The 22,793-nt window shown below is 39.8% G+C and overlaps 1 protein-coding gene across 3 annotated transcripts; it reads left to right on the top strand.

Annotated features, from left to right (window-relative positions):
* Window positions 1-736: 736 nt before the first annotated feature.
* On the top strand, window positions 737-19,538 carry TTPA (alpha tocopherol transfer protein). Of its 3 annotated transcripts, none has more exons than XM_060610617.3 (5): window positions 742-1,063; window positions 7,838-7,991; window positions 13,203-13,396; window positions 14,899-15,009; window positions 17,364-19,538. In XM_060610617.3, exons 1-5 carry the CDS (start codon window positions 860-862, stop codon window positions 17,535-17,537), a joined length of 837 nt encoding a protein of 278 aa, XP_060466600.1. In that variant the 5' UTR covers window positions 742-859; the 3' UTR covers window positions 17,538-19,538. The 3 variants fall into 3 exon arrangements, with proteins under 3 accessions (XP_060466606.1, XP_060466600.1, XP_060466601.1); XM_060610618.3 differs by lacking the exon at window positions 742-1,063 and adding an exon at window positions 1,086-1,960; XM_060610623.3 differs by lacking the exons at window positions 13,203-13,396; window positions 14,899-15,009 and having other exon boundaries at window positions 737-1,063.
* The last annotated feature ends 3,255 nt before the right edge of the window (window positions 19,539-22,793 follow it).

Below are 22,793 nucleotides of genomic sequence, written 5' to 3'. Positions count from 1 at the left end.
TGGCCAGGCCACTGAAAGACTAGACACGGTGGGGCACGGGAAGGGAAGAAGTACACGGTGTTTAAGACTTTTTTCTTTTTTTTTTGGCACTTGCTAGTCATCCGTGTTTATCACTAACAGGATGAAGTCTCAAGAACGGAGAAGACTGCCTGGATTTGGAGGAAGTGGCCAAGTAGGGAGTCTGTTAAGGCGGCATTATGGAGTGTTTTTTGGAAACCACTGTGGCAATAAAACGTTTTTGAGACGGGAAGTCTGCGTGGAGCTTTAATGGGCGTAAGGAGGGGCGCTCAGTAGTACTTCGGCCGCAGTGCCACCAAATGGCTGTCCTTCCAGCTCCAAGATGAGAAAGTGATTATAAGAGAAAGAGCAAAGGGAGGGAGAAAGAAAGAGAGGTGGGAAGGAAGCAAAGGCAAGGAAAGAAGGAGGGAGGAAGGCAGGAAAAGAGGAAAGGGAGGCAGGGAGGGAGGGAGAAAAAGACGGAAAAGTTTCCTCTAGTAGGTAGATAGTTTTTTGTTTTTGTTTTTGTTTTTGTTTTTTTGGAAAAACATCCAAACTCATGGCAATCAGCGTAGGCGAGCAAACTTTCTGACATCCTCCCTTTGGCGGTGGACACCACGCCTTCCCTCACTGGAGAAAGAACGGCTCGGGTTTCCAGAAGGAGCAGCACCGTGGGGGACACCACGCGGCTCCGGGAGCTGGCGCACACCCTCGCGGCCGCGCGAGGCCGGTCGCGGCCCCGCGGGGCGGGCGGGTGGGTGTGCGCGGCCCGCCGCCACCGGGGGAGGGGCCGGAGGAGTGGCGCGGCGCCCGCGCTTTTCCCGGCCACCCGGCCCCGGGCGGCCGAAACGGCGGGGCGGGCATGGCAGAGACGCGGCCGGGGCCGGAGCGGGGGCTGCAGCTCAGCGCGCTGCCGGACCAGTCCCCGCTGTTGCAACCCGCCCTGGCCGAGCTGCGGCGCCAGGCCCGGGCGGCCGGCGCTCCGCCGACGCCGCTGCCCCTCACCGATTCCTTCCTGCTGCGGTTCCTGCGCGCCCGGGACTTCGACCTCGACCTGGCCTGGCGGGTAAGCGTGCCTCCCGGCTGCGTTCCCCTCCGCGGGCAGGGCTGGGGGCCCGCCGCGGCTCGGCCCAGACCCCCGCGAAAGCTCGAGTCGCCTGCAGAACCGTGGCGGGAAGGCGCCCCTGACGCGCACCGGGCGGCGGGCGCGGTGGCTGCAGGTGCTCTGAGAAATCCCGCGCGGGTCCTGCCAGTTTCTCAGGGTCTTGGAAACGGAAAACCTAGAAAAAGCTGGAGCGCTCCGGGGTGATGGCCCGTTTGACCTCCAACCACTGGAGCTCTGCTCTACACGAGTCTCCCGAGCCCATGAAGTTCGGGGCGAATGCCTTTCCTCTCCCTGGCGCGAAGCCGGTGATAGAAACCAAAGTAACAGCTGAGAAGGAGGAAGCCTGGATTTATCACATCTTAGCAGATCACTGCACGTGTGGCCGGGAGTATGGAGTTGCCAGTAAAACTGAAGGTCTGAGGCCAAATTCTAGCGAAAGAGTGCCATTCCTGATAATACTTTGTCAGGACGGTAAAGCAGTCCGGTATATTTTGAGTGGAAAGGTATGGGACCAGCTGGCTCTTCTGTGTTTCCAGGTTTGCTACAGATGGTTGAGAGAAGGGGTGGTGCGAAGACAGGAATCGAAAAGAGAGATGTAACCTTGAGTTCTGTCACTTTGGGCTCAGCATCCTTTTCTGTTAAATAATGGTGAGAAAGCCTAGCCCACTGACTGATTTCGAGAATTGAACGTTAGCCAATTTAACAGAACAACGCGGGTCTGGCACAGAGCCTGACCTAAGAGTAAGCACCCAGCAATTGAACCTGATCTCGCCCTTTTGCCAACTGGCTTGCTCAATGTCGTGTTGCGAGGTGGGCCGCAGGGGACGTAGTATAGTACAGAATCGTAAACATGTCTCGGTATGAGTTTTTTGTTGTTGTTGTTGTTAACTAATTTTTAACCGAAAAAGTAAAGAGCATGGGGGATTTAAAAAATCCGTAAGTAGAAAGGAGTGCAAAGTAAGTTTCTAAAAGTAACTTTCTAAAGGAAAAAAACTTCCCCATCCAAAACCTTCATTTCGTTGGTTGGTTACCCAGAAGCAGTTACTGTTAACATGTTTCTCTTTCTGGGTATAGTCTGAGCTCACGCGGCATAGGTATGTGGTTTACGTTTGGTCTTTATTTTATTTTATTTGTTTATATAATTTCTCATAGAGATCAGCCTATTTCAGCATGTGTGCATACATTGTATTCTTTTGGGGAGCTGTGTGCAATCCCATTGTATGAATTAATTATATTAACATTTATTAACAGTCCCCTGTTACTGGACATAGGAGTTGTCATCAGCCAGCAGCAATGCCATCATGCATGCTGTTCATTCCTTCAACGATTATTTTTTGAACTGCAATTAGCCTGGCAGTGTACAAAATGCAGTAAATAAGAGAAACGGGGTTTCTTCCATCACCAAGTGGATTTTGTAGTATGTCTTTACACATTTGTCTTTGTGCAAAAACAGGAATATATCCTTATAAGGTAAGTTCAGCCCGTACAGTTGCTGAAGAGGTGCATTTTCAATGTTGATGAATGCAACATCTGTCCTTCAAAGTGTTTGCACTAACTTTATCACTTTTATGCTACAGAATGGTGACTTTTTCTTCCTATTATCACCCACCCTGTACTATCAAACATTATGATATGTGTCAACCTGCTTGGTGAAAAATTGGTTCTCATTGTAATATGCATTTTTAAAGTTATAAGTGAGGTTAATCATGTTTCGTATACTTAAAATTTTTAAATTATTTTCCAGTTAACTGCCTGTTTTTACCATTTGTTAATTCTCTTCCATTTTGTTCACATAAAATATACATATAATTTTTTACTCATAAAATATCTTTATGTTTAAAGAAAATAAGCCTTTCTCCTAGTTTGTTGTCTTTTGACATAGCTTGTACTATTTTTTTTTCTCGGCAGAGTTTAAACATTTCTATGTAATCAAATATATCAGTTAGATTGTTCTTTGATTGCTTCTGGGTCTTATAAGCTCTTCTCCTCTCCAAAATTTTCTATAGTAATTTATGACTTCTCTTTTTAATGTTGGAGTTGCTAATCTACTGAGATTTATTTTGATGTTAGGAATGAAATAAGAACCTGACTTTAATTTTGTTTTGTCAGATGTCTACCCAGGTATTCCAACATCATGAGCAATAAACTAAATTCAGCAACTACTAAATACAAACACAACCTTAGGTCCTATGAAGAGTACAGTTCAAATGAGGCATTAAACATATAAATGTGTAGAGGTAACTAGTAATAAAAAAGTGAATGATTTACCGATTTCATTTTAGCTGCTTTTTAAAAGTAATGTCTAGGGGCGCCTGGGTGGCTCAGTCCGTTAAGCGTCTGACTTTGGCTCAGGTCATGATCTCACAGTTTGTGAGTTCCAGCCCCGCGTCGGGCTGTGTGCTGACAGCTCAGAGCCTGGAGCCTGCTTTGGATTCTGTGTCTCCCTCTCTCTCTGCCCCTCCCCCGCTCACGCTCAGTCTCTGTCTCTCAAAAAATGAATAAACCTTAAAAAATAATAAATAAATAAATAAATAAATAAAAGTAATGTCTAAACAAAAGAAGAAATAAAATTTACCCCCAGCCTCTGCTATATATATTATTTCCTGTATTCTTTATTTTCCTGAATTGTTTTCATTGCACCATATCCTTGAGGAATTGGCCAGCAAGACTGTCTAAATCCATTGGATAGGGATCAAGTGTCTGTGAACGTTTTGCCTCACTTTTCTGCCAACTGGAAAGGAAAGGGAAAGGCTTAGAGTGTGAAACTATTTTTTTTTTCATTTTCCACCATAAAAGCAGCTAATTCAACTCAAAGTCCCTTATTTATAATATAAAAACCCCAAAGTTTTAGCATATGAAGAAAGCTTGATAAGCCCCTCAGTTACACTGAAACTTCTCATTATTCTAGTTTTTATGTTTCAAGTTATAATGAATTAATGAGGTTTTTATGATTCTAATAGCTTATAGAGTACCAGGTATTTTGGTAAATAGTGTTTGTGCGGATTATGTCATTATTCACTTATTTTGGAAGAAACTGAGATGCAGAGAGTAACTAGTCCGAAGTCATTTATTAAGTGGTAGAGCAGGGATCTGAACGTGGCTTGATGTTTGCAGAGCCTATGCTCTCAAGCACACTACACTTGACCCTTCTGTTTAAAACAATGAACTTAAAACAGCCAACTGTTAACCTTTGCCTGTCCCACATATTCTTGTGAATTCCTGTCTTTTACAAGTGACTAGTTCAGTTCCTTATATTTTTGCTCCGTGTGGCAAGTTTTTTTTATCTTTTAAATATTTTTATGGTTTTCCCAAAGTCTTTGCAGCTTTCAAAATCCATTGACTCTCCCTGCTAATTTCCCTTTCAATGTAGCTTCTTTTGTAAATGTAGCTTCTTTGGTGTTTTCTTCTCCAAAAAATTGGGTAACAGTAGTTACCTCTCAGGATGGTTGTGAGAAGGAATTGAAATGATGCCATTGAACCCTATAAAAGCTGCACAAACATAGTCCTTATTTTGTTTGAAAGTACGTGAAAAATGTAAGAAGAAACATACTCGATTACAACGCATAGTTAAAATAAACCATAGCTTTTATTTATTTAATTATTCCTAATTGTGGTACAAAAGAGTTGCCTTCCAATAATGAATATCGACCTGCTTCCAGTTTTCTGTTGTTGTGGACTTTTGATGATTTGTTTGAGAATTGCTCAGTAGCAGTTTACGTCATTTATATAACTTATTTATATGTCAGCCGGGGTTTTGAATTGATTTATCAATGGAAAAGTAATCATCAAAGATCCGAGTTTAGATATTTCAATTTGCAAAAGCTAAATGTCCAAGCATAAGAGTGATTTGCACATCTTTACAAAAGCCAGTTTCTCAGGTTTGTGAATTCAGCTGGCTTACCCATGCATTCATTTATTCTTTCATTCAACACATGTACCTAACTCCCTGGTGCCCACCACTCTGCAGAGATCAATCAGCCGAAGACCCTGCCTCCATTACCTAACAGATCCCTTTTAATGAGCCTACAACTTCTATGGCTCCATGGTAAATTCAGATCATTCTTTTTATATAGGTGCTGATATGCTGTGTCTAGCGTTTTCCTTGAATCAGTATTAAAAGGACTATTTGTATATCTGAGGGACCATCGAAGTAATGAGCATTGCAACATGCTTAAAACCTTTGTTCTGATGCCCTCTCAGACAGGAGGAGGAAGAGAAACTCATAGAGTAGAATGAATATATCAGAATCTACAATGTACCTTTTGTTCTTTCTGCTTTTGGTAGTTGCTATTTAGGTCACCAATTATTTCGTTGTTGGCAGATTTATGGACTTTTTTTCGTTCTTACCTCTCAGTTTCATTTAACTTGTAGCAACTCTCTTTTTTTAAAACAATTCGGAAAAGTTTATCAAATGAAGAAATGAGGGAGAAAAACAGAAATAGAGAAAGTTGGAAAGACGATATCCGTGCGAGAGAGAAAGGAGAGAGGGGCAGCTGGCACACATAACTTCTCCCTCCCTTCTGTGCATCACGGTGTAGGTGTCGCTTCTCCTGTATACAGTCCAACCAGCTTTTCTCGTTCTTCAGCCTTTTCCAGTCACTTACATTGCCCAAGGGTTGGAATTCCCCCTTCTGCTTGGTTTTTGTATTTGTATTTGTAGTTTCTCATCCAGAGCATAACGACTTTGTGATCACACCTGTCATGTTTATTCCAATGACAATGGGATCCGTCCCTTCCTTTCATCTGAACCTCAGTTCCCCGTTGCTAGCAGACCTCTTCAAACTCAAAACAAACATGCTGGCATTTTACAAAAATTGAGGACACGGAAAATCGTGAAGAGGAAAATTTTAAAACCACAAATTTTACATGCATAAAATGATTTTAGGATTCTCCACAAGACACTGGCAATATCTGTTTTACTTGTCAATGCAGAGTAACCATTACTGATGGTTCTTTTAAAACAGGATTCCTTCACACTTTGCCACGACGGGCCATCCAGGCATACTGTTCCACCCTGAACGCAAATCTCAATTAAAACGTTGATTTTGGGGGCACCTGGGCAGCTCAGTCCATTAAAGATCCGACTTTGGCTCAGGTCATAATCTCACGGCTCGGCTTGTGAGTTCGAGCCCTGCGTCTGACTCTGCTGACAGCTCAGAGCCTGGAGCCTGTTTTGGATTCTGGGTCTCCCTCTCTGTCTGCCCCTTCCCTGCTCGTGCTGTGTCTCTCTCTCAAAAATAAATAAACATTAAAAAATTTTTAAACATTGATTTTTGTTGTTTTTCTATTTGTAGAAAGAATAGTAGTGGTATAGAGATGTTCCTTTGTATCTTTGATTTAGCCCTTGTTTTTGAAGGAAAAGAAAATGAAACCAAAAAATCCTAGTTACCTTTAATATAAACCTGCACTAAGATACTTGGATGAGCACTATAAATCCAAATAACTCCCAATTATCACAACAGCAGTGGTAACTACCACTCATTATGCCCGTGTATGATTTAACCCTACCGGGCAGATATAGACAAAACAAGACTCAAAGGAGTTAAATATTTACCCAAGATCACACAGATAACGAATGGTAGAGTTAGGATTTTTCTGAAGCAGCAGCCTGGGAATTTAACTTTTCACTACAAAACATGGCTTGTATGATGCAGCGGTTACTGACAGGTCAGCTCCAGGGAATACAAGCGTTTTACTCTGTTCATTGTGTAACTCAAGCCCCTACACAGTGTGTGGAACATTGTAGATGCTCCCAAAATATTTGTGGAGCAAATTTGTTTGGTTTCTCTTCTTCCTTGTTTCAGAAAGGACTAAACGTGGATGTTTCAGCTATCTATCGCTGAGTAACAAATCACCCCCAAATTTAGTGGCTCAAACCACAGCTATTTATTTGTCTGTGATTCTCTAATTTGGCAGGGCTGCGTGGGGCTCATCTCCGCTCCACATTGCGTCAGATGGGAACTTGGCTGAGATCAGACTGAGAATGGCTCTGGTTGTCCAGTGTCTCTCTCCACCTAGACTTACCATTTGGCAATCTTAGTCTTGTTTTTTTTTTTTAATTTTTAATGTTTATTTATTTTTGAGAGGGACAGAGACAGAGTATGAGCATGGGAGGGGCAGAGAGAGAGGGAGACATAGAATCCGAAGCAGGCTCCAGGCTCTGAGCCGTCAGCACAGAGCCCAACTCAGGGCTCAAACTCATTAGCCAAGCCGTGAGATTGTGACCTGAGCTGAAGTCAGATCTTTAATGGACTGAGCCACCCAGGCTCCCCTTAGTGATCTTATTCTTATGTGATATCTTGATCCCAAAAAGCAAACACAGAAAGTCCCAGACTTCCTAAACGAGCACAGTGTCACTTCTGCCAAAGCAAGATGTAAGACCAGCCCAGATTCAGGGAGGAGGGGGAGGAGGAATCAAATGGATCCCACCTTTGATGGGACGAATGGCGCCTGTGTACCAGGAGGGGTGGGTATTTGCAGCTGGTTTTGGAGACTACCGGCCATAGGAGACAAATGACAATTACTCAACTCTGAATTTGTGGTGAAGTCTTATCACCTGAGATCCTTGATGAAGAGAACTTTAATTTTTACAGCTAAAAAAAAAAAAATATGCCAGATTACAATCCTGACATAATGGATGGAAGGGGCCACACATAATGCCAAGGCTTTGCTACCATTTTTACGAAGTGCTTACCAGGTATGTTATCTGTAGACAATTTTTATTTTATTTTTCAGTTACTGAAAAACTATTATAAGTGGAGGGCAGAATGTCCAGAAATAAGTGCCGATCTACGCCCTAGAAGTATCCTTGGCCTTCTGAAGGCCGGTTACCTTGGAGTTCTGAGAGCCAGAGATCCCACTGGCAGCAAAGTTCTTATTTACAGAATCGGTAAGTCACACGTAGTACTTTTTTTCTTTTTCTTTTTTTTTTTTCTTGACTGCCCTATTGAAAGCTTTAATGAGTCCATATTTAAGAATTCAGCTTTTTAGGTTTTCACTTAGGTTTAATGAAGATTTTAATGTCCCTCAAATATAATAAAACTGGCAATTGTGAGAAAATTAAAAACCCATGAAAATCTTACTTCCATTCTTCCACACAGTCAACTGTATAAAATACGAGAGAGAGAAAACGGAGTAGAGAAATAAGGAAAAAAGGTGAAAACATCAGGGTAAAGGCTTTAAAAAGTACTCGGTAGGAAATCCAAATAAGAATTCTGAACCGTAATAATGCCACATGAGAGTATGGGTTTTGTCTGTTCAGTGCGTCCCAAACACTGAAACCAGGGCCTAATACTTAAATACTTCTGGAGTGAGCGAATGGCTAGTGGGTTAACCCCCAGGGCTGAGGAGGCAGGGGCCCACTCTCTGGGATGAGAAAGGAGCATTCCCGGGTAGTGGGAAGACAGTGTCTTCCACATGGCCCTCTTGTCACATCTTCCCCCTTTTCACATCAGGCCTTCCTGGTATTTTCTGTAGGTTGGTGACTGCCCCTTCCTTTGACCTTTGTGTGGCTAAAAATGGTGCGTAACAGAGGACTCACATGGCCCCCGGCATCCTCCCTTGGCCCAGTGGGAAGGACAAAGATAACGAATATTTCATGAGGAGGATCTCATTAATTATAATCTTACAAAAACTTTTGCATCTGAAAATATTCTAGGGAACTTTAAAATATCTACAGATTTGCTTTTTCTGCCTGATTATAGGTAACTCAACTGTTACCTGTAACTCAACTGTTTATGATCTTGCAAGAAGACACTGCACTCAATTCTTTAGGGTATCAGAAGGTGGGGTAGAAGGATTCCGGTTTTCGCTCCAGCTTACGTATTGAGTACACCTGGGTCAATCGTGAAGCTGTTGTCTATAAAGCAGACATCACAACGTCTGTCCTGTCTTCTTGTTGCCCCGCCAGTGTTCTAGGAAGATGAAGGAAGTTCCCCAAGTTATTTAGGGGTAGCGTTGCCAGAGTTAAGATAGTATCCTTGTTTTGTATAGCAAGTAAACATACATTTCATGAAAATATGGTGTGTCCAGTTCGCATTTGAATTTCAGATAAACACAACAGATAAGTTTTTAGTATGCATGGGGCACACTTACGTTAAAAATTACATCCTGATCATCTGAATTCCAGTTTTAACAGGGAGTCTTATAATTTATCTGCAATGCTAGTTGGAGGTCCCAGGAATATAAAACTGAAACCTGCAGGGGATTCTTTCTGCAAGTGTCCTGACTGTACTGCCTGGCTGGAGTTTGGTTTTTGGTTTTTGGTTTTTGTATTTTTTTTGTTTTTTGGGTTTGTTCATAAAGTACCTGGGGGCAAGTTAAGAAGTACAAATGACACCTTGAAAGTAAAAAGCAAATGTACTACTTTGATCATAAGTACCTTAACACTGGGGGCACCTGGCTGGCTCAGTCAGTGGAGCCAGTGACTCTTGGTCTCGGGGTTTTAAGTTTGAGCCCCACACTGGGTACAGAGATTACTTAAAAATAAAATCTTTAGGGGCGCCTGGGTGGCTCAGTCAGTTGAGTCCTGATTTTGCACTGACGGCTTAGAACCTGCTTGGGATTCTTTCTCTCCCTCTCTCTCTCCCTCTGCCCCTCCCCTGCTCAAACACACACCCCCTCTCTTTCTCTTGCTCTCAAAATAAATAAACTTAAAAAAATTAAAAATAAAGCCTTTATAAATACATACATACATATATACCTTAACAGTGAATCAATAGTCTTCTATTGCTTAGGGAGGTTTCTTGTAGTACATTAATAGTTAAGTATACTGTTTAACTAAAAGAGATTTTAAAGTCAAGAAAACATGTAGGTCAGTGATGGTCAGGGAAGCAAGGCATGTAGCAAATTTCCTGTGTGTTATGTAGAATAAGACGTTATTCTAGGGTGAAAAGGAGAATCAGGAGAGGTTTAGGAGTAAAATGAAAGGACAGAATAAAGATTTATGAATTTCCTCAACTTAATTGAATTAATGGGAGGAACTAAAGGAAATCTGTGGTAGAGGTTTTGGGACATTAGCATCACCCCCTTTGCCTAGGTATCATGTCTGCAATAAACGCAGTGACAAAATGTACAGAGCATTTTCACCATCCTGTCAGGGCAATACAAGGTGAAACTCAGTTTTTGCCATTATTAGCCCACAAGCCAGAGCATATCATTTTATGCTTTTGGGACCCACTACTATACCGCAGCAGCAAAAATACAATTAGCAGTGACCATTAACTTTGACCGTGGCGTAGTTCTTAGGAATACAAGTTCTACAGCACATTGACCAGGTTGGAACTCCAGCTCTGCTACTTTCTAGCTACCTGGGAAGTCGTACCTGTAATCCCATTTTCTCATCTGTCAAACGGGCATAGTAAAAACCCATCTCACAGGGTTGCTGTGAGGGTTAAATCTCATAATATATACGAAATATAATTAGAACGTTACCTGACATATAAGAAGCACTCGATAAATGTTAGATAGAGGCTGAAAAAGGAATTAGAAATCTAAGGCATGTTTTTCTTTTGCCTCAAAGAAGCTTCGAGCCTAGACCAGTGCTATCCAGTGGAATTTTCTATAATGATGAAATTGTTCTGCAATAGCCACTAGCCACATGTGACTATTGAGCACTTGAATGTGGCTTTTGGAACTAAGAAACTGAGTTTTTAATTTTACCCAATTGTAATTAATTTAGGTTTAAATAGCCACACATGGCTGATGGCTACCATATTGGACAGCACAGGTCTAGACAACTATGTTGGTGAGCTCAGAAATTTAGGTCAGCTACTATTTTCTTAACTGCAGACTTTCAATCATTCTGCTCCTAGTTTTCACCATGGTAGCTTTCTGCCAATGTCTGAAGTAGTATATTATATTTGAGCTGGGTTATCCATGAATTGATTATTCAAATTTTTACCAGGCAGCTAAGGCTCTAAAAAGGCAAGGGGCAATCCTATTGTGCCTACCTGGGAATACTTCTGATGGTCTCTTCTCCATATATCTTTGAATTTTTCTTTGCTAGTAGACACTCCCCATCAATATTTAAATCTGTTAAGGGTCAGCCATCCAAAAGACCCTTTAAATTCTGAAATTCCTTAGGGTATTGGCCTCAACCTCGTGTTCTGATGCTACTTTCTGCATAGACCTAAGACAATCCCTATTGTGCTGTCTCACCCCCATATCTCCTGTCCCCAGGGACCCATACAACCAGCTCCTTGTTCCATCTGTATGCAATTAGATGTCTCTCAGTCACCATTTTTACATGTCCAAAAGTACGTATGATCTTTTCCTCCCCAAACATTTCTCTTCCACTGTTTTCTATCTCAGTAAATGGTACCACCATTCTACCCAGCTGTCCAAGCCAGAAACTGGTGCTTTGAAACTTTGCCATTACTTACTCATGAATCTTCCCCCCCTCTTTTTAATTTGTTTTGTTAGACACTCCATGGAACCTTCAATATGAAGACTTGCATTTTTTTCAGCGTTGGAACATTTTTCTCTACTGTTACTCCCCTTTCCTCTATTCCCCATTCTCTGCATTATTACCTTCCAGAACTCTAATTAGTTGGATGTTGAAACTTCTGCTAGCTGCCTGTTGCCAGCTGCATGAGTCTTTTGATACATACATATCAATTCTTGGCTCTTTTCAGAGAATTTCTCAGCTTGGTATCCCAAACCATTATCCACTCGTTGGCTTTGTCTTTTCTGCCATTTGTCCCTTCAGCTGAGATTTGCTTGAATTGCCATCTTTTTATTTCCAAGATCTCAGCTGATTCTTTCAGATAATATTCTGTCCTGGGGCGCCTGGGTGGCCCAATCGGTTAAGCATCTGACTCTTGGTGTTGGCTCAAGTCACAACCTCACGGTTTCTGGGTTTGAGCCACACATCTGGCTCTGCACTGACAGTGCAGAGCCTGCTTGGGATTCTCTCTCTCTCCTTCTCTCTCTGCATCTTCCTTGCTTGTGCTCTCTCTCTCTCTCAAAATAAATAAATAAACTTAAGTAACAACATGTTCTTATAATAGCCTGCATTATTCTTTTTTTCCCCTCACAAACTATTTTGCTTCTTTTTAATGTCTCTTGCTTTATTAACTGTTTTCTTGCATTTTAGTGCCTTTATTTATTGAGTGTAACTTCCTTCTTCCTTGAATGTGTATATTTTTTTTAATTTTTTTTTTTTTAACATTTATTTATTTTTGAGACAGAGAGAGACAGAGCCTGAACGGGGGAGGGTCAGAGAGAGGGAGACACAGAATCTGAAACAGGCTCCAGGCTCTGAGCTGTCAGCACAGAGCCCGACGTGGGGCTCGAACCCATGGACCGTGAGATCATGACCTGAGCCGAAGTTAGCCGCTTAACTGACTGAGCCACCCAGGCGCCCCAATTTTTAAAAATTCTTATAATACTGAATGACTGCGTATCTTCTTTTAAGATCACCTGTTTACCTGTCTGTTACTGCCATTTCTCCTTGCCCTGGCCTGCCCAGGGATGGTAGGGGAGGGGAGAAGACTAGAATGTCAGTTAGTCTTCTAGTTGTTTCCCCGGGGTGTGGGCAGCTACTGGAGTGCTTCCCTGTCTCTTTTCCAAAGCCCACACTTACTGTTCTGGCCTGTTCAGACGTGACGGCTATGTGCTGTTGCTACTGAAGAGTGTCTGAGACATCAGCCTGCCAATCTGCTGTTCACACATTTCCCTTAGCAACCTCTTTGGTTACTACAGGGCCCTAGTTACTCCTTATAAGGCTTTATCACCCTAAAGCTTTTCTCATTTCCAATACCTCTGAGCTTGGAGCATACCTGGGGGCATTCTCATCTTCAGCCACAGCCGTCTCCTGCATGTGGTGGGCGTAGTTTCATCTGGCAGTCAAATCTAGCCTGCATGCATTCTCTTTTCCCCCATGCTTTTAAAATCTGTTCTTTGCTAGGGATCTGAGGGTGGAGGGAGAAGCAGGAACATGTTTTTAGATCTATTTGATCTATTATTCAATCCATGATCATTGTACATGTTTTTAGTTCTACTGATCTTTTAAGTCTTGAAAGAATTGGTTTCCCTTTGTAAATCTTCCTGAGTTTTTACACTATGCTGAGATATACTATTTAAAAATTTTCTTTTTTAGCACATTGGGACCCAAAAGTTTTCACAGCTTATGATGTTTTCCGTGTAAGTCTAATCACATCCGAGCTTATTGTAGAGGAGGTAGAAACCCAACGGAATGGTATCAAAGCTGTCTTTGATCTAGAAGGCTGGCAGTTTTCTCACGCTTTTCAAATTACCCCATCGGTAGCCAAGAAGATTGCTGCTGTTCTTACAGTAAGTGTATATTTTAACTCTTTGGGATAAATTTGTAAGGGATGGTGCATTTATCAGAAAATTAGATAAAAATTTTTAAATGATACACATAATTCAATGACGCTAAGAGGAAGGAAAGGGTGATTAATTCATGAAACAAAGAACGTTGCAAGAAACCAAAAATACGTTCAAAATTAGTAACCACAGAATTTATACATTTAAACAACAATGTGGTAATTTTCTCTTTTTGTTATTAAATTTTTCTTCCTAAATTAAAAGATTGACTCAAAACAATATTTATAACAATGGTACAATGGGATGTAACATTCTTGGAAGGTATAAATTGATGCAGTTCTTTCAGAAATTAAAAGATTTTTAAGATGGCCATCATCTAATACTACTTTCGGGGACCTAGCCAAGGAATAATCTTAAATACGGTAAAGACTTTGTATATACTATGTGCCAGGTACTTTGTTAAGTGTCTCAAGTGCATTACCATTTAATGGCCAAACGAGCCTACGGCTATTATTTTCCCATTTTGCAGATTAATTAACTGTATCGGAGAGGTCACAATGCCCAAGGACACACATTTTGTCAGTAGAGAAGCAAGAATTCCAGGTCAGGTCATCTGAATGTAAGAGTTGTGCTTATTGCCTTATGTAAATGAAGACAGTTGCTTTGGCATCAATTTTTATAGATGAAAATTAGAAACAGCTTATTAGTGCAGTAACAGGAAAATGGTTACTTAAATTATGGTACATCCATTTAATAGATTATTGCAATGATATTAAAACTCATGATGTGTAAAAAAAAATCGTATTGTGCCAATAAAACAAAACAGGGTGCAAATTATTTAGAGACCATATTGGCAATTATGTTTAAAATAAAATTATTCACAGGAAGAATCTGGAAGGAAAAGCTCCAAATTGATAACACATCTCTAAAAGCTATGCATAGGAAAAAAAAAATTTTTTATGACAGAAACTTGGGGAGACAAATCAGTACATTAACAACACATTTTGGGTAGGAAAACTATTGATGAAGTGTTTTTTATTTATCCTTAACTTTCCAAATAAACCTGTTACTTTGATGTGAAAGACTTAACCTGGGTTAAAGGTTTAAAAGTATGTGTTTATCCTTTCAACTTCTATGAAGTTTTAATTATTTTCTCAAAATAAAAATTATGAGAAGATGGTTAACTATAAATATCCAAATGAATGATTGGTTCCTTGAAAGAACATGTATACGTGATTAGGGAAGATATTTTCTGTGTCTTACTTACAAAAGATGTAGATGGGTCTTAACATACTTTGTCTAAGCTGTAAGGTGAAATCTTTTCCTTACTCTAGCGACTGTGAACTGGAAAGGAGGCTATTGTATTGATACAATACATAATTCTGAAAATAAAATCCCACTTTAGGTCCTGCATGCACTAGGTATAGCAAGTGTTCAGAGAATGGACTGCTCGATAGGAATATATGTTAATTTACGCTTTGTTATTAACATTTTTTTATTTTCAAAAGGATTCCTTTCCATTAAAAGTTCGCGGTATCCATTTGATAAATGAGCCAATAATTTTTCATGCTGTCTTTTCCATGATTAAACCATTCCTGACTGAAAAAATTAAGGAACGGGTGAGTAAAAGACATATTCAAGCCACTATTCTTCTGTAGCAGACATTCCAATCCTTTTTTTATTTAAGGATTGCATTATTAGCTCCCCTCCCCTCCTCACAATTAACCCAGTGTTGTAAGTATTTGTCTAACAAACCAACTGCTTTTATAAATTAAAATTCCTTTTTAATTTTGAAAAACCAAGTTAGTGAGATTGGAGAAGTTGGGCCTCTCGTTCGTTGCCAGTGGCGGTGCAAAACGGCATATTCCCTCTAGAGGGCAGTGTGGTCATAGTTACCAAAATCACAGTCCTTGCACTTCTGGGATTTTGTCCCACAGATATACCAACACATTAACAAAATTACACGTACGAGAGGATTCACTGCAACAAAAGATTGGAAACCACCAAATGTTCATCATCGGGGAACTGGTTATATAAACAGACACAACTCAATAGAATATGATATAATTTGCAGGATGTATTGTAAAGTGAAATAAGCAAACGAAGGATAGCTTTTATAGTATGCTACCTTCTGTATAAAAAGGGGACAAATCAGAATCTCTGGTTACAGCTGCATTAAAAGGATATACAAGAAAGCAACCTAAATGGTTACCTAAATGGTAGCAGAGGCGGATGAGGTGTGAGTAGGGACCAGGGCATCTCACTGTGTATCTTTGATCTTGTTTTGATTTCTAGCCATATGAATGTGTTATCTGTGCAAATAAAAAATAAATGTATTTAAATTAGACATGCATGACTGAAAATCACAGTACCCAAGGTATGTGACTTAATGTCATGTTAGTTAAAGCAAAACGATTTGATTGTTCTTGTTTTTGTCTTCTTTTTTGACCTATCCTGTGGAGGCTTATCTGAGGTGACTAGGAGTTTTTCAAGTATCAAAAATAAAAATCTGAGTTCCCAAGAATGGCAACCACTCTTCTACATTAATCTGTAAAGGATAATTTGTAGAGATTATTCAGTAGGAATTTCTATCTGTCTTCAAGAAGAACCACACCTATGAAGATGGCCACTTTTCATTCTAGTATTTTTAGAAAAGTCAGTTTTGGGGTGTTGATTATTGTCTCTCTTCAGCGTAACTTCATAATGGCTGACCACCTTCTGTTTAACTCTAAAATGTCTAAAAATAAGTATTTCTATTTTGGGGTATATTCTGGACAAATAAAAGCAAAAATAACAATACACTCAACCTAACAAATAGGAGAATATGAGCAAAAAAGAAAGAAAAATAAAAAATTGAGAAGAAGGTGAAGCATTTCGGTGAAAGTTAATTGACATGAAATGGACTTGCCACAATTAGAGAAGTGGGGACCCAGTCCAGCCCTTCTCCTCCCATTCAACCTTTTGCCAATACCCTATGAATGTTCTTATTTGGCCCTTCCTGAGGAGATAGGAGATTTTCTTTTCAATGAGCTGATGATATTTTAAACATTTCAGAAGAAGCCAAGAATTGGGGCTCTGAGTTTCCTGAGGAACTTGTTTTATTCTTCTAATGCACAGATGAACATTTTACCCTAGCAGATGGAAAAAGGGTACTTATTTGTTTCTAGCAACATGTGCTAAAGGTTCTAAGTCTTTATTTTAACTTCATGGCATTATATGATCAATTTTTATAGTGTAAAGTATTTGAAAATTTAAGGTTCTCCACCATAATTGTCTCTTAATTATTTAATAGCCAATTTAATAGCCATTAATTGTACCACATAAATTACTCCCCACATACATAGCTGTGTGTGCAGATATATGCTTTTATTTCATATGAACCAATACCAAGTAGCACATTTTTTTATCATCTATAGAAGAGTCTCAGGATGTTAGATGTTTTGAATCACATGTACATTAGGGAACAGAATGTATAAAATAATTTTATTTAGAGTTTAAAAAAAATCTATTTTTTAAAGTTTATTTACTCAAGGGGTGGGGGATGGAGGGGCAAAGAGAGAGGAAGAGAGAGAATCCCAAGCAGGCTCTCTGTTGACAGCATGGATTTCACGAATGGTGAGATCATGACCTGGGCCGAAATCAAGAGTCACATGCTTAACCGACTGAGCCACCCAGGTGCCCCTAAAAATCTATTTTTGAAAGAGGATAGATCTTTTTTATAAATCTTACATAGTTATCAGAATACAAACATGTATAAAAAACAGTAAGATGATTAGACTCATAAGCAACACAATACAAACTTAAGTAAAATTCTTACATAAGAAGAGAAATAAAGGGCATAGTGTCTATTCATGCTCTCCTATCTTGAAAGTCATTAGAGTGCCTTATTTTATGGTATTGATTTTACATTAGAAATGCATCTGGTAAACTGAGAGGCTGGGGCATATCTTCTCAAACATTTTGGCTATTTCAGATTCATATGCATGGGAACAATTACAAACAAAGCTTACTTCAGCATTTCCCAGACATTCTTCCTCTGGAATACGGTGGTACAGAATTCTCCATGGAGGACATTTGTCAGGAGTGGACAAATTTTATAATGAAGTCTGAAAATTATCTCAGCAGCATTTCACAGATCAATCAATGAGAAGAAGTTATTTAATGTGAATATTAAATATACATGAGTGAGATCCTACCTGGTTACATGAATGAAAGAAAAATAATCTTTTTAAACTAGTTAATGCTTGTCTGATTGATCTTCTAAAATGTAAAACTCTTCTGACATAAGCAACGTGGGGATTTGGAAAACTGCTTTTTAAATGCATTTTATCTTTCAGGTAGTTAAATGTTAGTACTTCTTGAAAGCATAGAAGAGATTCCTGGTTTTTGTACTTGAAGTTATCTCTTAAAGTAGCTATTCATGTTCACCTTTGTATATTTCTGAAAAGTTTCCTTTTAACCAAGTTATTTGACTACATTGGTTTAGGAATAAGTGTACTACAAATAGTCCATGAAAAAGAAGTATTAGTACAAATCATCTGATGATAAAAATCTATCAACATCCATCATGGGTGGGTGTCAGATTAGATTATAATTCAGATTAAAATCTGAATACAGTTTTACAGAGTTATTTCTATGGGCCAGCAAGACAGTTTATCTCAGGGAGGTTCTATTTCAGCATAATTTGCACAATAGAAAATTTTGATTGAAGAGTCTCGATACCATAAACTATTGTATGTAACATCTAGAGGTCTCTGAAATTACTCATGTTGACAAAATTGATAATCAAAAATAATTTAGGAAATATTTTAGGTATAGCTGATGGCTTCTTAATACTATTTCTGCATTTTCAAACAAATCAAGAACGTAATTTTGACTTCTGTTTTTAGTTATCTTATCAAGAATACACAGAGACTTAGAAATGGAATAATACTTAGTCGTCATACATGGACTCTATTTTTAATTGAACAATAACACAACTACACAAAGGAAAGGAAATGTTTACATTTTAAAAATCACTGTCAGTTACACCTGGAACTTTTCAGATTATGTATGAAATAATTTAACTTTTAATATATATCAGAATATTCTAGACAAATTCTATAATTCATATTTACTTTAAAAAATCAGTAGTTAAAATGTGCTGTTTATATTATAGCTTATGTCATAGAATATTTCATTTATTAAGAAAGATACAATGTCAATATAGCTTTCAATTTATGACACAGTGTTTCATAATTTTTAAATTTTGTTTTAAGTTTGAAAAGAAAAAAAAACACAGTACAAATTTGTTACACATTTGTTCAACTTTAATCATGCAATAGTATCTTTGTGAAAGGATATATGAAGGGTATATTTCTTTATAAGAAAATTATTCTAATCAAGTGAGCTGATAATTTTAATTCTCTGTACATATGTCTATGAAAAAATTGAGAGCAACTGTGAATGTTCATTAGAGAACAAATTTTGATTTAGCATTGGGAAGCTAACTTTACATTATAATTTTTATTAAAAAATTAGATTGTGCCTGTTTTCTAAAAAAAAATCATAAAGACTTCCTTACAAAATTATATAATTCACAAAATTGTATGATTAAAAATAACAGCAGAATAAAATCATTGAAAAACAATGAACAATAACAACGACAAAAAGCTCTGGTTTACCCAACTTTTATTTTTCTGTAAAGGAGGTTTATATCCGAGTTCCACTTCATTTACATTTGGATACTTAAAACACTTACTCATGACTCTGTGAAGGAATGATTACTTTAGCACGTGAATAAAGGATAGTATTTAAAAATGTTGTTTAAATGTGATTCACTGGTGATGTTATTAACAGTAAACAGAATTAAAATATGTCAGTAGAAGTGCATTTCATGATGGTACGGTGACATATTTTTTTAAATGCAGCAATTCACTGAAGAACATTAAAAGAACAAGGCGAAATGAGCAGGCAATTTTATAAGGTGGCAGGATAAATAACTATCAAATTGTCTATATTACTAAGTTACTGTATATTACTTTACTGTAATTGCACCAGAAGTGCCTTTTACAAGGTTAACTCTAACATGTGCTCATTATGTTACTGAGCTGCACAATAATTTGTGTTAATATTGTTCAAAAATAATAAAGATCTTTTACATAAGCTATCGCTGTTTCTTTCTCATTTTTAAATATAAATATTAGGCATTCATTTTCAAAAATTACTTTTCCTTACAGGTAAGCTTAGGAAAAACTTACCAAATCTGGTTGTCCAGTACCCAAAGGCTAGTTTTCCTTTGTAAGTTTTCATTGCAGGCTGGTTTTCCTGGCTGCTTAGCTCAGCATCATCTTTCTCTAATGCCTTTGGCTGTGCTTAAAGGGACCGCAAGCCAATTTCATGAAACTAAGCCATGCAGACTTAAAGATGTTAAAACTTCTAAGTGAAAAAAGAGTGTGCTACTTAATCAGATAATTTAATTTTGAAACCGAATCTGCTGTTAGCCTGGATCATGACTTTATTTGTCAAACTATGTATTTTTCTTACAGAAAGAACACTGAAGTCATAGAGCACATATTCTCTTTGCCACTCACCTGAATGAAGCCTAGAGCTCACGGAACAGGTCAAACATACAAACCAGCCCAAAACTCAGCACACTCATGATGTTGTCTGAAACCCTCCTTACTGGCCTTACATGTTTGTTGAATTTTGCCACTCTCAGAGGCTGTGGAGGAAGTAGGAGTTACAAAGGAAGAACTAGAAATGATGGTAATAAAATTAGGATTGGCAGCCGTACGTCTCCACTAATTTTCTGGTTGGCAAGCACACACCATCCTCCTCCTGCCCCCACACCTAGTATTCACTTGACCACTCCCTTCTCTATCCGAGTTGACCACATTCATCCATTAACTATCTACTTCTGGTAACACTGTACACGGACTTAGTATTATAGTGAACAGAAAACTTAACTAGATGCTACCTAGAAGAGAGAAAATATATCTCCAAAACAGGTGAAGTGCAGTATAGTGTAAGCGTTATTAGAAGGGTTCCAAGAGAATGCTTTGGCAGGAAGGATCATTTCTACGTGGGGTAACTGAGGATGTGTTCTTAGATGAGGTACAATTTGAAGCTTTAAGAATTGACTGCCCTAGAGAACAATGAAAACTGAAGACAGGAAAGATATTCCAAGAAAAGAAATAGCATGAGCAAAGACTTAGAGATGACAAAGAATAGGCCATGTCTGAGAAACAGTAAATAGTCCTGTTTTGGAGGGAGGGGATGGGAACAGGAGAGTGAGCCTGTCTGGGCTGACGGCTCAGAGCCTGGAGCCTGCTTCCGATTCTGTCTCCGTGTTCCTCCCCCGTTTGTGCTCTGTTTCTCTCTCTCTCTCAAAAATAAATAAACATTTAAAAAATTACATAAAAAATGAAAGATGCACGTGACACAAAATATGGGAGGCCTTGAACACCCACTGATAGGCACTCAAATGTATGGATTACTTACTTTGTGCCAGACAAAACATTAGATTCAATTCAATCTTTGCTGAAAAAAAAAATGGCCCATTTTTACAGAAGAGAACTGAACTCTGAAAGTGTCTGTCCCTGGCTCAGGATCACAGAGCTGGTAAATGCCAGCATCAGACCGCACTTGGCTGGCCTTGCTGTAAAGTCCACACCCTCCACGACACCACCATGCTCCTCACAGACCCAGTTCCACAGGTCACCAGACTCTACCAATCCTACTTGGAAATGTCTGGCCCTGACCCACTTCTAAGGTTAATCACCTCTCATCAGACCGGCTGTAATAGCCCACATTTGACCACCAGTTTCTCATTATTCCTGACCTGACGTTCCCCTTCCGCTGTTGCCAGAGTTACGTTCTGCAAGATTTTATTACCTGAACTTTGAGACAGCAGCGCTGGGTGTATGGGAAACTGCTAATTGGCACCCGAGGCCTCTTACAACCAGTCCCAACCTGTTCTTCCATTCTTGCTCTGAACCCCACCTATACTGTAGGCTCGAATCCTTTTCACCACTTTGAAACTCTCACCCTCTCCACACAGGACATCTCAGTATCAATAGCAAGGGAGGTGGGGAGGGAGGGAGGGAGGTAAAAGGTGCGTGTTCTGTACTTTGAACCTTCACTCTTGCTGTTTCCTCTGCTCCGTGCTCTTTCCCACTTTCTCTGTGTGCTCAATCTGCAAGGTCCTGCTCACCTGTCGTATCTGTGAAACCTCTCACCCTCTCGAGAATTCTTTGTTCTTGCTTGTGGATCCTCTGTGTGGATGTCTAAAACAATCCTTATGACCCTGAATTTATAGCTACCTGCCTGTCTCCCTGCTTGACAGTGCTCTTAAATGCAGTCTTCTTCTTCTTTTTTTTTTAAGAATTTTTTTTTAATGTTTTATTCATTTTTGAGACAGAGAGAGACAGAGCATGAGCAGGGGAGGGGCAGAGAGAGAGGGAGACACAGAATCCGAAGCAAGCTCCAGGCTCTGAGCTGTCAGCATAGAGCCTGACGTGGGGCTCGAACTCACAAACCGTGAGATCATGACCTGAGCCGAAGTCGGACGCTTAACCGACTGAGTCACCCAGGTGCCCCTAAATGCAGTCTTCTTTACCTTTGTCTAGTAGTATCTAAGCAGCATCTAGCAGACGGTCAATACTCACAGGATGCAGACCTTACCGAGGCATATTTCTCGGTGCAAGGCTGGGAGACAGCCCTCAGGGGAACAATCACAGGTGGATGAAGGTCTGCCTTGTGCTATATGGGATACTGTTTACTGGGAAGCTGGGCTGTCCATAGGAGCCTCCTTACAGATTTTCAGACTTGACCTCCTCTCTCTACTTTTTATCTCTCTCTCATCCTAAATGTTAGCTGTGTTACAATAAGGTCCTACCCTGTTGACCTTTATTTCTGCCTCAAACTTCAATTCGTTTCTATGTTTTAAGTATCTTAAGTGATTGGCTTTAATTTTTTAGCTGATTTTAAACTTCACTTCCTTTACTTCTACACCCACAGACATGCAAACTACAGCTGGCCCCAGTGCAGTTGTTCCAGAGACTCATTAACCGCGTTGAATAAATAGGCTCCACCCCTGTGGCAGTTTGGCTGTCATCAGGAGCTCCCTCTCCAGTCCAACAGAGCTGTTGTGGCAGGTCACCCACAGTGGAGCTTTGCCGTGCACCACGCCCCTCTTCTCAGAACACCCTGCACTTGGGGTGAGGTGAAGGTCTGGGATGGGGAATGGTCAGGCACAGCCCCACACTCTACTCCGTCTTCCTTCCCTGCTGCTCAGTCTCATCCATCCGTGACTCAGGCGAACCTCTTTTGAGGAGGTTCAGTCCCTCCTCTGAGGGCGTCCGAGCCTCATTACCTTCTCTGCTTAATGATGGTGGTCAATGCCCAATATTTACTCCAAGCT

The sequence above is a fragment of the Panthera onca genome, chromosome F2 (assembly GCF_046562875.1).
Source record: "Panthera onca isolate mPanOnc1 chromosome F2, mPanOnc1 haplotype 2, whole genome shotgun sequence".
In the NCBI taxonomy this organism is placed as follows: Eukaryota; Metazoa; Chordata; class Mammalia; order Carnivora; family Felidae; genus Panthera; species Panthera onca.
This window is presented reverse-complemented; position numbering and strand designations above follow the sequence as displayed.